We start from the raw sequence: 14,764 nt of genomic DNA, 5'->3' as shown, positions 1-14,764 counted from the left end.
ATACAAGTATCGGTTTTTCCCCTCATCACCTCGAATCTCTAAATTGTTCGGAATACCACATACTGTGATCCCGCTTTTCCAGGATACCTAAGCTCGTTATCCAGAACTTGGGCTGATTGGAATATTTTTCAACACACCTACGTGCACTCAAATACAGATCTTTCTCTGGAGAAAAAAGTTCCGTGGCAACAATTCACATTACTGCGATTTCATGAGCTTTGTGCAAACAGTAAGCATTCACCCGGAACCAAGACGTCTGCTCTCAATGCTGCGCATTTCATACGATAGACTGCTCTCGCGAAGATACGATTAAAAAATAAAGCCGTGAACTGGGGGATTCAATTTAAAAACATCCGCTGAGTAACTGTGTGTGCGATTAAATCAAAGATGAAGAACGAGGCATGCAAGAAATATTATATAAAAAGTACAATGCGAAGAAGTGCGTATGGGAGGGAATGCATTGTGAGGAAGCGCGACGCGAAGCAAGGCGATGCGAAAAATGGTGTGTACCAAGGTTTGACAAAATAAAGATTAGCGGGTACTAATTCTGCCAATCCCAATATTCGCGTACGAAAATTTGTCTTTGTGGGTATGCGATAAAATACTTGCGTACGATGATTTATTAACGAGGGTTCGCGACACAAAAACCTTCACACATCTTTTGTTCTTGCCGCAGCGCGTGCGCCCCCCCCCCCCCCTCCCCTCCCTCAGCCTGACGACGTGACCAGACGGGGCTGTGCCGGCCGGGAGCAGTCGGCCTGGAGACGGTGGGGAGGGGGGGGGGGGGATTGCCTCCGGAGGGTTCGAGCGAGCATAATACAAGCCCGCACCGACGAAACTTGTGCTCGCTTGGGATCCGATGGGAATGCAAAGTTCAGATGCCTGAATGACTAGGGCATCGATGGCTGCAGATGCACCCGGCAGATAATTAGGAACGCGACATGCAAGTTAAGCAAGCACGAAACCGCAGCAGACTGAGGGAACGATAATTCTACTGAACATATTTTCCAGGGATGCCGCACATCATCCATACACGCCAGTAGCACAACATTCGGCCTATCAGGCGGCGGCGGCGATGTTTTTTTTTGCGAGTGAGCTCGGATTCATGGAGGTTTGCCCCGTGGGATCGCGGGTGAGCCCGGATTTACGGAGGTTTGCCCGTGCGGTTGCGGGTGGGCCCGGATTCATGGAGGTTTGCCTGTCGGATCGAATTCCCACGTCACGCATTAGCTTCACCTGACCGGAAAAGCTGAGCGCAGCGGGCTGAGACGCCAGGTGAGGTGAACTGCTGATGCAGACAGGTGTATACTGACGGAGGACGCCGTAAGCTGCTGATGTAGACAGGTGTATACTGACGGAGGACGGCGTGAGCTGCTGATGTAGACAGGTGTATACTGACGGCGTGCACGTGCGTGTGCGTCTGTCACATGCACTTCGGCAATTTTCCCAAATTGCGCGAATGTCAAATTTTCTCCGAAATCCCGCGAATTTGCGCCGAAATCCTGCAAAATCTCTCAGTCGCTTAAAAGCGCCACCATTATTGAGCTCACATCACGCAGCCAGGACATCATCCAGCGAAGTCGCCGGAAAACGCACAGAATCGCTCCGAATGTCCCGAGCGCTAACACCATGTCTGTTTGTTTTCGGTGGGTAACGTGCCAGGCACGCGGGCTCGCCCGTCCGTCACACCGGCTCACAGAGGTGCGTGACCTCTAGCCGACGTGAACGCCGCTCCCATTGCGTACGCTCCCCTCTCCGTCCCGCCCTGCCCGAGCCTAGGGGGGGGGGGGGGGGGGAGGGAGGGGGCGCCGTCCCGGCAGGCCGGGGGCGCGGCCGCCGCCGGTGCAGGGGGACCGACCACAGCCCGCCGCCACCGCCCTCGTTCACTGCGCGCCGACACAAGGCCGGTTCGCACGGCGGCGGCGCGGGGTTCCGGTGCGGCGCGGTTCCGCGCGGCCCCGGTGAGCGGCCCCGGGTCGCCGCCGCGCCGCTTCCTGTGTCCGCCGCCGCCAAGGGTCGCGCCTATCAGAGCGCCGGAGCGGACAGGTCGGTTGGATCACGGACCGCATGGCGGCGCGGCGGGCGCGCTCGGCTGCGTCGGCGGCGGCGCCGGCGCGGCGCCCAGGCCGGGCGGCATCGGCGCCGCGCAGGGCGACGCGGCACACGAGGGGCGCCAGCAGGCTGTTGCGTGTTTGGACTTCGCTTCCTACTGTCATGAGGAAGAATTGGCTTATAAACAGCAGCTATATTTACACCTTCCGCAATGCGGGTGTACTTTTGCCCTGCTTCCCTGGGTCTTTACCGCTTTTGAGGTAACGGACGTGGCCATGGTTCTGAATTGCAGTTTAACTTACGTTGAAATTATGCACGGTATCTGTTCGTTATTCGGGATGACTTCAAGAAAACCTAAACTAGTGATGTCCTTTGGGCTATAGCTTAGCTAGGTAGCAAGTAGCAAGGCTGTTTCCCGTAAATCGGGGAGGTTGTGGAAACCTGCGAAGGGCATGTCATGCGTTTCATATGTTCGTCCATTCCATGCCTCGCTATTTTTGTCCAACGACCACGGCGCCGTTTAAAGCGATCTCTAAATGTTTCCTGCTTGTTTCAGTCACCGAAAAGAGAAAACCCTTTTGAAAGTCACCATTGTGGTGAAACTACGCGGCAGCTCCAATCACGCGCGGCGGCGCCTTGCTCTTACTCTTCACCTGATGAGCTTCAGCAGGCATCAATGACGCAGTGAGAGCCGGCCCGAAGGCTCGACCGTCGCCGCCGCCGCCGCCGCTGCCGCCTGGCCCGCCGCCGTGATATACCAGCCGTCTGTTCCGCTGTGTTTCAGAGCCGTGTCGGCCGCCCGAGCCGACCGCAGCCGGCCGCGGCCCAGCACGCCGCCGCCGGCGTGACGCACGTGGCGCGTGACCACGGCGCCGCCGGCCGTGGCGGTCACCGGCGGCCGCCGCGGGTGACACGCGGCGACCAGAGCCGCCTCACCTGCCACGCCGCGCGGCTGAGACCCGGCTGTTCCGCCGCGGACCGGACCCTCACCCGCCGCCGCGCTGCTCCACTGACCGGCCGTCAGGGCACGTGACCTAAGTGGTGACCTGAGTGGCGACCTGAGTGGTGACCTGAGTGGCGACCCGCGCGTTAACCTGAGCCGCCATGGTGGTGTACGGCTCGCGGCTGGTGCAGCTCGCCAGGCGCCGGGACGGCTCGTTCGGCTTCAGTGTGCGCGGCGGCCGCGAACACGGCACCGGCGTGTTCGTCAGCCAGCTGGAGCCCGGCTCGGACGCCGAGCTGCACGGCCTGAAGGTGAGCCCGGCCCCCGCCGCCGCGCGGCAGACTAACGGACGCCCGGATCCAACAATGGGATGCCATTATGATGCGCTGCCGCCCGCGGCCGCCGAGCCGAGCCTCGCTGAAAGGCCGAATGCAGGACGACGTCGGTGGCGTCCGGTAAGAGCGGCGGTAGTCCAGGTCGGCGGCGGCATCTAGTAAGAGCGACGGTAGTCCAGGTTGGCGGCGATGTCCGGTAAGAGCGACGGTAGTCCAGGTCGGTGGCGGCGTCCGATAAGAGCGACGGTAGTGTCCAGGTCGGCGGCGGCGTCCGGTAAGAGCGGTGGTAGTTCAGTTCAGCAGCGGCATCCGGTAAGAGCGGCGATAGTTCAGTTCAGCCGAGGCGTCCGGTAAGAGTGGCGGTAGTTCAGTTCAGCGACGGCGTCCAGTAAGAGGTGCGGTAGTTCAGGTCGGGGGCAGCGGCGCGGCCGCGGGCACGTTTGTCCCCTCCCCTCCCCTCCCCTGCGCGGCTCGCTGCGTCTCGGCGCGGGGTTCGTGACGTGACGCTTTCTTCTCACGGCCGTTTGGCAGGGTGAAAAGGTGATTCGATTCGTGTGCCGCCTCCGTCGCGGCTAGTGTTACGTGAGTTTGCAGCCAAGCTGAGACTGGTGCCGGTGACGTTGGCAGTCGTTAGTGACGTCATTAATGAATGGGTGCTACAACGGATTGTGAACGTGCTTGGGTCGTTGCGTCGAGTCAGATGTGTCCAATGAGCCATCGCGTCGTAGCTGAAGCGAATTGGAAGATCAAGCAATTGAAGCGGCCGGGCACGATCAACGGTTTGCCAAACAGCACGTCTTCCCAGGGGCAATGCAAGGTCACCCAACTTAGAACTGACGCCGCCACAACTTATCAAACTCTCAGTTCTCACCAGACGCTAGATTTTCAGTCTGTAGGGGCAGCGCCTGCCCGCTCCGCTGCTCCGACATCCAATGGCACAAGCTGCGCCGTGCCTCGTTGCACTATGCGTGCCCGAATCAGCTCGGGGTACATCACGTGCCACCCGGGCGGGAAGTGGCCGCCAGAAGGCAGGAGTCAGCCTCGTGCCCGGCACACAAAACGCCGCCGGCTTCGTGCTCCACTCACCTCGACCGATCGTGCGCCGTGCACAGTGAGCGCTCGCGCGGCGTGCACAATGCCGCCGTGCACAAGGCCGCGGTGCACGGTCGGGCCCCACCTGCGGGTCCGCGCCGTCCCTCGGCTCAGGCGTGGTCACGAAGATCACGCCGAAGGATCGGCCACACGCGAGCCGACCTGTGGTGCGCACGCCGAGTGTCCGGCCATTGCACAATCCTCGTGCTCCGATGCGTGCTCTCGGGCCCGCGCCTGGACAGAGAAGGCGGCTGTCCCGCCCCTTGCACTCGCCTTTGTCCAGCCGCTCCCCTCCCCACACTGTCCAGCCCGATCCTCTCCCCTACTGTGCAGTTCGCTCACCTCTCCAGTCTCCCGCTCTTCCTCTCCTCACCCTCTGCAATCGTCGTTGAATGCCGCCCGATTTCCTTCCCTGCTATCCTTCTTAAGTCTGCTGCTGCACCCCTTGCTGCGCCCTGCTAGCAGGTAGATGAAATCCACTCTGCTTGTATTCTCTCCCCTCTTTATATTTTTTCGCTTCCCCCCCATCCCCCGCTGTCCTTCCCGCTGTCCTTCCGCACTGCCGCCGCCGTCCTCCCCTGGTCCTTACCTGCTGTCTTCTTCCGTCTCCCACTCCCCACTCCCCTCTCTCCCACCCTCCCCTGCCGCTACCCTTCCGCTGCCCTCCTCCCCGCTCTCCCCTGCCGCCGCCCTCCTCCCCGTTCTCCCCTGCCGCTGTCGTGCTCCGCGCTCTCCGCGCTCTCCGCCCGGCCGTGCGGCGTCGGACCGCCACGGCTGGCTGACCGCTGACAGGATGCCCGGTCTGATCACATCAGCCGCTGGCGGCCCGGCCTCGGGGCAGCACGGCGGCGGCGGCGGCGGGGACAGGCGGGATGGCATCGGACACATGCGGACGGCAGCCGACGACGGCTGATCGTCGCCGAGCTGGGTTGGACTGAACTGGTCTGGTGACCGGACGTTCTTGAGGCTGCACCGACTGCGGAGGAGATAGGGGGCAATCTCATGGGGCGACCTGGTCTGTGCGCTAATGCACATAATCCGCAGGGCTCCCTTCCGTGTTGAAGATTCGTGATTATATTAGGCATGAATCGGAAACGGTTACAACATTTTTCACGGTGTATATATAGGCTGGTCTTTGTTGAGTTTGCCGATAGCTGTCTTCAGCGGATACATGGTACGATCGATGTCATCTGCGAGGAAGGATTAATTGGTCGTCATCAGGTCCGACACCACGTCACTAGAATCCCCTCATACGCCCCCTCCCCCCGCCCGGTGACCGTTAATGGAGGAGGGCACCGACCCGGCCGGCCGCTGCAGGGCGGCACTGCAGCCAGACACCGTGACCTGACCTCTCACCGTCGACACCATTACAGAAGCGCGGCCCGGCGACCGAGGCTTGCGTCATTCGTCACGTCTCGTGGGCTACGTTCATCGCTATGTTACGGGACAACGACATATGTGACGCATCGCAAAGCGTGGCACGTGTTCTGAACGCCACCCGTCGTCACCATGCGTTACTTTACTGCGTGCGAATTCTGCTGAGGTGTGAGCCAAGACGTCCAGTTCCACGCGCGTCACGGTGTGCAAAGTCCGACCAAAGAATATCATTGAACGCGTAGTTTGTCCACGCTGGAATTTCGTGCCAATGTCTGGAAGACTCAAGCCACTGCGCTGGTGTCGAGAGAGGCAAGCCTATTTTCTTGTCTTGCCCCACAGCTCTTGACAATGAATGGTATGGTTTCTTCACAACAGCTGTGATTTGCTTTTGCATCCTGGCTTTTAAAACAACTTGGTATTTCAGTCAAGCGCATTGATACTCTTCTTGCAACATCTCATCTCCGCGACTTCAACTGTAGGAAACATCTTTTTCCGTTCGTCGCGACCATCTGATCACCTTCACGAGACAGATTGAGAAAAAGGCATACCACTGGAAATCGTGCTGAGCATAGCGATATTAGGTGACTAGGTTCGCTGCCTTCAGACGGGCAGACCAGTGGTACGTTTCGTCAGGTCGGATATTATTACCAGAACACTTTACTCCTACAGCGAGCACTTCCGTGCATTTGTCAGTGCACCGAACTTCCATGCGATTACCGCAAACCGATGCTAACACGATTTCTCCGGGGAAACCTCTTCTATGTCTGAGCTCGATTCACATTAGATAAGATCTATGAAGCCAGTCCCCCAGAGGCGATAATTCTCAAACTGCACGGAACCAACAGCGCCTATAGTGTGCGAATATAGCACGCCGTCGCCGTTCGGTGATGTGTTAATTCAGTAGATAACCGCAACAACTCTCTATGGGAATAGACGTAGAGCGAGCTGTAAGCCGCAAGTGTTCCTCCACGCGCCGTCCCCCGGCAGTTTGCGGCATCCATTATACCGTCTCCCCCTGTGTCGGCGTTTTTCCTCGCCCGGCACCGCGTCTTCGATGGCACGGGCCGGTACCGTGTCAGCGGACCAGACTGGCGGCCGCGATGGGACACCCTCCCCCCCCCCCCTCCCCCTCCACGTCTGTGCCGCGCTCAGCCGCCATCGATCGCTGCAGGCTGGAGCAATTGTCATAACCCCAAGACGATGCTGTTGAAAATCGTCTGGTAAAATTGACGTTTGGTGATCAAATACGAGCACTCTGAAGAGGACGACTTCACAATGAGGAAATTCGACCGTAATGATCTCACTGGCTTAATGTGGCGTATTATGAAATCAGAGCCGTTGATCTAAAAAATCCATCCTTGGTCGAGAATTCTGCATCGTGATTTACTTCTTTAGCTAAGACCGCGGAAAATCAAGCAGGCATGCGTGCTTATTTATCTAAGACATCAATCAATGGACTAATGTAGTTGTGCGGAAGGATAAAGACAATGTATTAGTACCAGGAATAAAGTAATTGTTCGGACTATGGTCTTCGTCTCGTCCCAATCAGATGAGAGCATCCCCAAACACGCCAGACGAGAACGATGGTCCGAACGATTTTCCCACACCTGAACTCATATTGTTCTTCAGCTCTCGCACTCACGGTATTCTCGCCTGCCTTTGTTGTTCGGAGGATGCTGTATCTCAGCAATACGGGGCTTATTTTCCGTCTTCCTCCACCGTGCAGTTTACCTGTGAGTACCGCTCCACCAGAGGAAGTGCCGCGTACTGACGTTGCCCCTCCCCTGTACCCGCCAGGTGGGGGACGAGGTGCTGCGTGTGAACGGCCTCTCCGTGCAGAACGCCACCCACCGCGAGGTGGTGGGCGTGATCAAGAGCAGCAGCTTCGTACAGCTGCGTGTCCGAGGTAAGACCAACTGGATACACTGCGCTGGCCTCGCCTGAGATAAGCCTAGTTCTTTGAAGTTGTCAAAATATGTGCCAAATATGAATATTGTGGTTCAAATGAACCCCTTGGGCATTCATTCTTTTCTCATGGATATTCATTCGTGCATTCTACATCCTCTTATCCTCTGCATGATTACTTCGCAGTTCACATCCGTGCATATTTGTATTCACAAACACATCCAAACATTCTTATTGCCCACTGCCGTATGGTACACGCATGCAGATTAACAATTTTGTAGCCATGTTCACACGCCTGTCCAGCATTTTTGTTATTTTAACGCATGCACATAAAATACAAATATAGAACACAGTGACAAAGCAGCGCGATGCATTGCACATTTAACCTTTCATGTACTACACAGTCATGAACGCGTCACGCTATGGGAATATTAAGGTTGACCATTCCACTTCGGCCCTGGCGTCATAAATCTTAGCATCTCCGTCTGTTCTGCTTCCCAGCGCGACATAAACAATCTGGAGCTCACGAACATAAATTAGTGCCTCGCGCCAATTGCCCTCCCCCCCCCACCCCAGCAGTGGCTACACCGATCTTGATATATTGCTCAGGGACAACATCGGTGCTCGCATGAGCCAAAATCACTTGCCCCCCCCCCCCCACCCACCTTAAGCCCCTCCCATGGGCCCGATGTGCTGGCCGACATGGAAGCTTTTAGTGGGGTAGATTAGATGTCGGCTATTGGACCGCTTGGCAGTCTCCCGACATCACCTGATTATGTTTTCCGGGGCGTGGCTGATTCTCGTGGTAATGACAGTGCCACTCGGCGCTCCTGCTGGACGGGATGACCCCACTGCCTCGTGGCGCGTGCATGCTAGCGGAGTATCCCTGTTCTCAGCAAACAGCGGTTCAAACCACAGGCGACGCCAACGTGCAGCTAGTGTATCGACACCACACCCACACCAACCACACACAAACCCACACACACACACACACACAACCCACACACACACACACACACACACACACACACACACACACACATATATATATATATATATATATATATATATATATATATATATATCATAAAAGCACGTCTTGAATTTGATTATGCAGCATACAATTTTTTGTTCTTTATGCCTCCAGTATGTGTTTCGTAGAAATATAATGAAATCCGAACTTTTGTAGTCGTACTGTGTGTGACCGCATGTCTGTAGTCTAATTTTCCTCTGGAGAATGATCGAAACGTTGACAAAATATACGATGTTTGGCGATATTATATGTCAAGACGGGGTGACCATCGATCTTACTCTATCCTGGGAGGAGCTCATATCAATATTAATTAAAAAGTGGAACTCCATCCTGTTTTTAATATGCAAAATACATCATCATCTCACATCCGAAGCCCACAAACTCTTCATCCAAGTCCGTGTTTTCCACATGCCCTGTACCGCCTCTCAGTTTGAGGCGGGGTCGCTGCCAGCTATCTCGGCCAGGTGTGAAAAAAGTGATTTTCGCGACCAGGATTGTCTCGGGGGCACAGGGTCGAGGTCATATTGCACCGGTCGTAAGGTCATTGGGCCGTCACGGAATCAGTGACCTTGTTACGTGCCGAGACCACATTGGCATCCTCAGCGCCCTAACTAATGACCTCCGTGCCCCGATGGCGATCCGGTCGCTGTTCACCCCTCGGACCGCTGTGAGTGAGCACATCACAAGGTCGGCTGTGGCTGGCGCCTTTGGAGCTGCCCTCTCTCCGGCTGTCTATGTTGCGTAGGATGTTTCTATATCATGCGGCCTCGTCCTGGAAACACCTGCCGCCGGCCGTCATGACTTCCCGGAGCCGTGCTGCGCTCATATCTAAATTTGACTAATGTGAAAAAGAGGGTTTTGTTAGACTTCCTCAGGCGTGTTTTGTCGTGTTTTCATCGTCGCCGCATCTTCTTCTTTATCGTGTGGCTTGTAACCCATTGACTCGAATCAAATATTAACACGCGCTCGGGTGGGGGTCAAATTACCCCCCCCAAAGGTGTTTCCAAAATGGTTTCCGAAAGAGGCGGCAGAGCCGCGCCAAATTTGGCACAGCTGTAAACAATTAAATAGCGGATCGTTTGGCATCAAACAATTAGGTGCACCTTGTAAGGTCGCTAACCTATGGCAGGTGAAAGTTAGGCCATGGTTTCAGCGAAGGCAATTTCTAGAGAATCCTTCAATCTGATCCAACAACGAAGTGTTAGACGAAGCCATACATCTCTGAGATGCTTTCTTAGGCAACACAAATATTGAACAAGCGAATTACGCTGACCTTAGGTCAGATATGAAGGTCAGACCAAGGTCAAAACCAACCTGTTTGATTACTCTAGGACTTGATTTATGGAATCGTTTCTGGTAATCATTTATAATTTATTGATAGCGGGAGACGCATTGTACATCTTGCATGGACTTCTTAGAGGTCAGAATATGTCATTGACCTAAAATGACCCGTGTCAACATTTTGTTTTAGGAACATACTGACTAGCATAATCTTTGTCGCTTAGTCAAATGAAAAATTCAAAGCAATCTTGCATTGTTTTGGTCACCTTGACCTTAAAAGTCAAGGTCACTGACCTTGAATGAACATGTGACCTTTTGCTTTGAAGCGGAAATCTAGGCTCCGGGGGCACTTTGGAGACCAACCTGGAACTTTACCTTGTTTGACCTTATTTGACCCGAAGGTCATGACCTAGGAATCTGCAACTTAGACCTAAGTGAGTTTATGTACAGGTCAACACACCCTGTAAATTTTCGGTCTCTGGCTTTCTTAGTTCCTGAAATCTCAGGAGGGTCAAATTGACCCCGCCCATCACCCGAGCGAAGGGTATCTAGTCGGCCACCCGGGTGCGTGTTAAGCGGTAAATATGAAACGATTTGTAGTAAAGACATGATATTTCAACGCACCGAAACGTTAAGCGCACCATACAGTACCACTAACAAATTGCCAAGTGGGTCACAAACGCTGAATTTTTGTGTGACGTACAACCAACAATGCATGCGAGGAAACCCTCCCCGGTTGTTTCAATAGATACATACATTCATATCTATCTATCTATATATATGTTGCATGCATACATATCTACCTACCTACACATTACACACACACACACACACACACACACACACCACACACACACACACACACACACACACACACACACACACACACACACACACACACACACACACACACACACACACACACACACATACATATATATATATATATATATATATATATATATATATACAGGTATGCAAAGGCTGTTGTAAATGGCAGCATACTAGTTGTGCAATATCTTCTTATTCAAGTTTTTGATCTTAAGAACACACTGCCTGTCAGGTGGCTCAATGAGATGTGTGAAATGTCCCAATGCTTGCCATAATTGGTCCGAGATAGGACGTCATCAGACAATGACAAGTAACGACAGTATTCAAATAACTGTGTATTGATGTTATCTACATAACGCCCAATAAAATCCCCGAAAGACTTGAATTTGGTAATGTCGATCGCAGAGAAAATTCACAATGGACCGATCACGGTGGTTCGGACAAAACAATACGGGGAACTCGTTCCGGATTCCCGAAGGAACCCTCAGCAGGAAAAATCATCCCATTCTGGCAGCAGACGGCGGGCCGTCGAACGAGGGGAGGGTGTCCTTCCGTTGACCTGGCGGCTGATGACAGGGTCGTTGTCGCGGATGTATACTGCTTCCAGAACTTGGAGCTTCCACCTGTCAGAGCAGCTGGCGAGAATGTTGGTGTTATCAATCATCAGCTGGCTACTCAGTTGGCTACTGTGGACCTCCTTGAGATGGCGACTGTGGCCTCCATGTTGCAGGTGCATCGTAATGCGCCTGCCGAGGGTCCTGGTCGAGTGGCCTATGTCGGTGCTATTAGGACGGTGCGCAGCCACCGGTATTGCAGCGAAGCTGGTATAACAGACGGGTCTTGGAAAATCTATTCTTCATAAGATGGCCAGTCGCTTTAGAGCTCCGGAGAAGATCACGAGCTTTATTTTGTCTTGAGGCTGAACAGGCTAGCAGTTTTTGGACACGAGCTTCTCTAATCTTCTCATCTTTTTTTTGGCTGCTGTCATGTAGTTCTCGTAGAAAAGGGAGAGTGGCCACCCCGATGGTATCTCACCCGTGAGGCTATGCTGTAGCTGAGCGTACTGCTGCATTTTGATCCGGTCTTCCGTTTCGACCATGCGGATGCTGTGCTCGTCAGCAAGAAGTCAGTATACTCGCTGGAGTTCTTGATGGACCAGCGGTCGTGACGAACAGTGCTTAAGCGCTCTGTGAGCGTACGCCCTTGCAACATCTCGTTGGTATCCTTTGGGGCAATCGCTCCTTTCGTTCAAGCAATCCCAGTTTATCGGCTTACGGTAGACTTCAGTATCATATTGCCCAGTCGATGCATCAATACTTACGTCCAGAAATGTAGGTAGCTTGTCTGCACTTCTTTCAATGATAAAGCTGAGGCTGAACGCACCTTCCAGTTCGTGTATCATCCACAGCAGATGCTCGTCGTCGCGTACATCGACACAAATGATATAACAGCGGATGTGAATGGCTGCAGTTCCATCTTGCACCCCGGTGTGTGACATGAAGGCTCAGGTGAAGAGCACGCCCATGGCGACGCCATCTTCCTGATAAAGCAAGTTGTCTTCCGCAAGTCGGATCGGTGTATTTTTCCTGCAGATTTTGAGCATTTGACCAGCGGTCTCTTGATGCAGCGAGCGGTAACAGGTCAGGGTGCTTATAAATTTTGTCCACGATGATGTCGATGGTTTGATCGATGGGAACATTGGTAAACAAGCTCTGGACACCCAGCGATGCCAGAGATCGAAAGAGGTCGGTCGCCAAGTGCTCGCAATCCGCAGGAATATATATATATATATATATATATATATATATATATATATATATATATATATATATATATATATATGGTTGGAATATGGTTCTCGGTTAATGGTGACGGGTATAGAAATGTGAAAATACACCAACAAATTAAGGAAACACACCTTGAATTAAACACGCCTTAAGAAAAATAATCTCCGAGGTCTGGTATTTCTACTCACGAATAAATAAAGACTGAATGAACTTCTCCAACCCTATCTTCCAACCGACCACAGTCACGAATCAATCGATGAGATCATTGAGACATTGGGGGCCAGACAACCGGCAAGCACGCTAGCGCACGCAGACTTGGATAGATTGTTCACCAGTGCGCCCATAAATGCCACGGTACGGATCGTCTTAAACAGAGTGCATCGCGATTCGGATCCTATCCGTACAAAGTTTTTTACCACTGTGTCGGTGCATGCCACGCTGAAGATCGTCTTAAACAGAGTGCATCGCAATTCGGATCTTATCCGTACAAAGTTTTTCACCACCGTGGCGGTACATGCCACGCTGCAGATCGTCTTAAAAGAGCGCACCAATCTTAAGATTTTCTTCCCTTAAGATACCTAGAAAAACACTAGAAAAGCCGGTTCTGTGACCCAGAACTGTACCGCCAAAGGAATGGGATAACTGGATTCCCACAAGGACAATTATTCGTCGACGTCTACATGTGTGCAGTTAAAAAGGATACAAAAGTTTCCCTCCAAGTATCCATTGCAGGTACTTTACGCTATTTTTGTCGTAAAAACGAACATTAGAAACACCTGATCGAATGCTGCCAAGCCCATTCTGTTCTTAATTTCCGGCGTTGGAAACCAGGTGCCTCTTCTGGATCTTCCTCCTAATGCTTCGACCATGACCTTTCGGTGAGCCTTGTCGATCGAAGAACAACTAAAGCAGAGAGCAGTCTAAATGCGTTTATTGAATTTCCCAAACGATACAATAGGGTCAGTAGATACCAGGGGGCCGCTACTGCTCGTGCATGCGACTCCTTCCTGCCGTCGTCCACCTTAGCCACGAGGCCCGAACCGCTGCAGTCCGACGCTACTTCGATGCGCGAGGAACATCGTGTCTCCAATCTCCTTGGGGTGTTGCGCTCTCTGCGCTCCTCGCTTTCCGGCTGCGGTGAGCGATTGGACGCATTGCCCCAATCTGTGCTCACTCGCGGAATGTGTATCAGCCTCGTCATCAGATCTCGAGCCCGCCGTAATCAGATTATGCGGGGATCGGAAATAGAGTTGCTGGGTCCGCAAAATGCATCTGAAACCGGGAAAGGCCACCCAGCGTTGAAACCTGGGCATTTCCGTCGTTTCTGTTGCTCCGTTGTTCAAAGGTCTGATGCCCTGACCAAGGTGTAGCAGACGTGTAGACTCGCGCGCCAGTGCCTGTGCCTAGGTGCCTACTTGTGCCTGTGCCTGTGCCACCCACCAGACAGTCACCTGTCACCCAGCTAATAAGCGCGGCCCGTGTGGATGTTCTGTCCTCCTGCACGCAACAGATGTACAAAGTTGGGGATACACAAATACAGTGATATCACATTACATTACAGTCAGTCATATTCAAATACAGTCAAATCAGTTCATGAGGGGGAGATATGTTAAGACACGGATGCATACAAATGCATGCTGTGATATACAGATACAGAAGTGCAAAGCGATGCCTTCCAAAAATCATTGCGAGGCTCCGACAATGATTTTGGGCATGTCAAAGGCCATCACTTCCATGAATCATTATAAGCCCAAGGCTACAATCTCTAATTTACTGAAAGGGTAGCAAACCCCATAGCAAGCTGAAACTTCGCGAAAGAGATTTCAGACGTTTTAAGCAACAGAACGACATAAGCAGATATATATATATATATATATATATATATATATATATAATACATGTAAGCAAAGCAAATGTGAAGGCACGAGGATGCATCAGCATGGCGCGATCTGCAAACAAATAAGTGTCTCGGAACGCTCCCGTATTTGTTTTTCTGACCTTTGGTGCCTATTTTCAGATGTCGGGCTGCTGCCAGTTAAAGAGTAAGTAGACTTAAAGTTCGGTGGCTTGCGAATTGTAGCGCACTATGGGCGTGTAACAGTGGTGTCCTTGCCTCGGGAGATATTCT

At 52.9% G+C, this 14,764-nt stretch overlaps 1 protein-coding gene across 1 annotated transcript; it reads left to right on the top strand.

Moving 5' to 3' along the window:
• The first annotated feature begins 2,988 nt into the window (after nucleotides 1-2,988).
• LOC119108426 (harmonin-like) lies at nucleotides 2,989-14,682 on the top strand. The gene is made up of 3 exons (XM_037231997.1): nucleotides 2,989-3,306; nucleotides 7,597-7,705; nucleotides 14,654-14,682. Exons 1-3 carry the CDS (start codon nucleotides 3,157-3,159, stop codon nucleotides 14,680-14,682), a joined length of 288 nt encoding a protein of 95 aa, XP_037087892.1. The 5' UTR covers nucleotides 2,989-3,156.
• The last annotated feature ends 82 nt before the right edge of the window (nucleotides 14,683-14,764 follow it).

Source organism: Pollicipes pollicipes, unplaced genomic scaffold (genome assembly GCF_011947565.3).
Source record: "Pollicipes pollicipes isolate AB1234 unplaced genomic scaffold, Ppol_2.1 Scaffold_6686;HRSCAF=7923_pilon_pilon_pilon, whole genome shotgun sequence".
In the NCBI taxonomy this organism is placed as follows: Eukaryota; Metazoa; Arthropoda; class Thecostraca; order Pollicipedomorpha; family Pollicipedidae; genus Pollicipes; species Pollicipes pollicipes.
The sequence above is the reverse complement of the archived record's forward strand: the minus strand, read 5'-3'. Positions and strand labels throughout refer to the sequence as shown.

Excerpts from the sequence above, each read along its gene's own strand:
- LOC119108426 (XM_037231997.1), top strand. The coding sequence starts at position 3,157 with ATGGTGGTGTACGGCTCGCGGCTGGTGCAGCTCGCCAGGCGCCGGGAC. Across the intron at positions 3,307-7,596 it reads CCGAGCTGCACGGCCTGAAG|GTGGGGGACGAGGTGCTGCG; the intron begins GTGAGCCCGGCC and ends TGTACCCGCCAG. Across the intron at positions 7,706-14,653 it reads CGTACAGCTGCGTGTCCGAG|ATGTCGGGCTGCTGCCAGTT; the intron begins GTAAGACCAACT and ends GCCTATTTTCAG.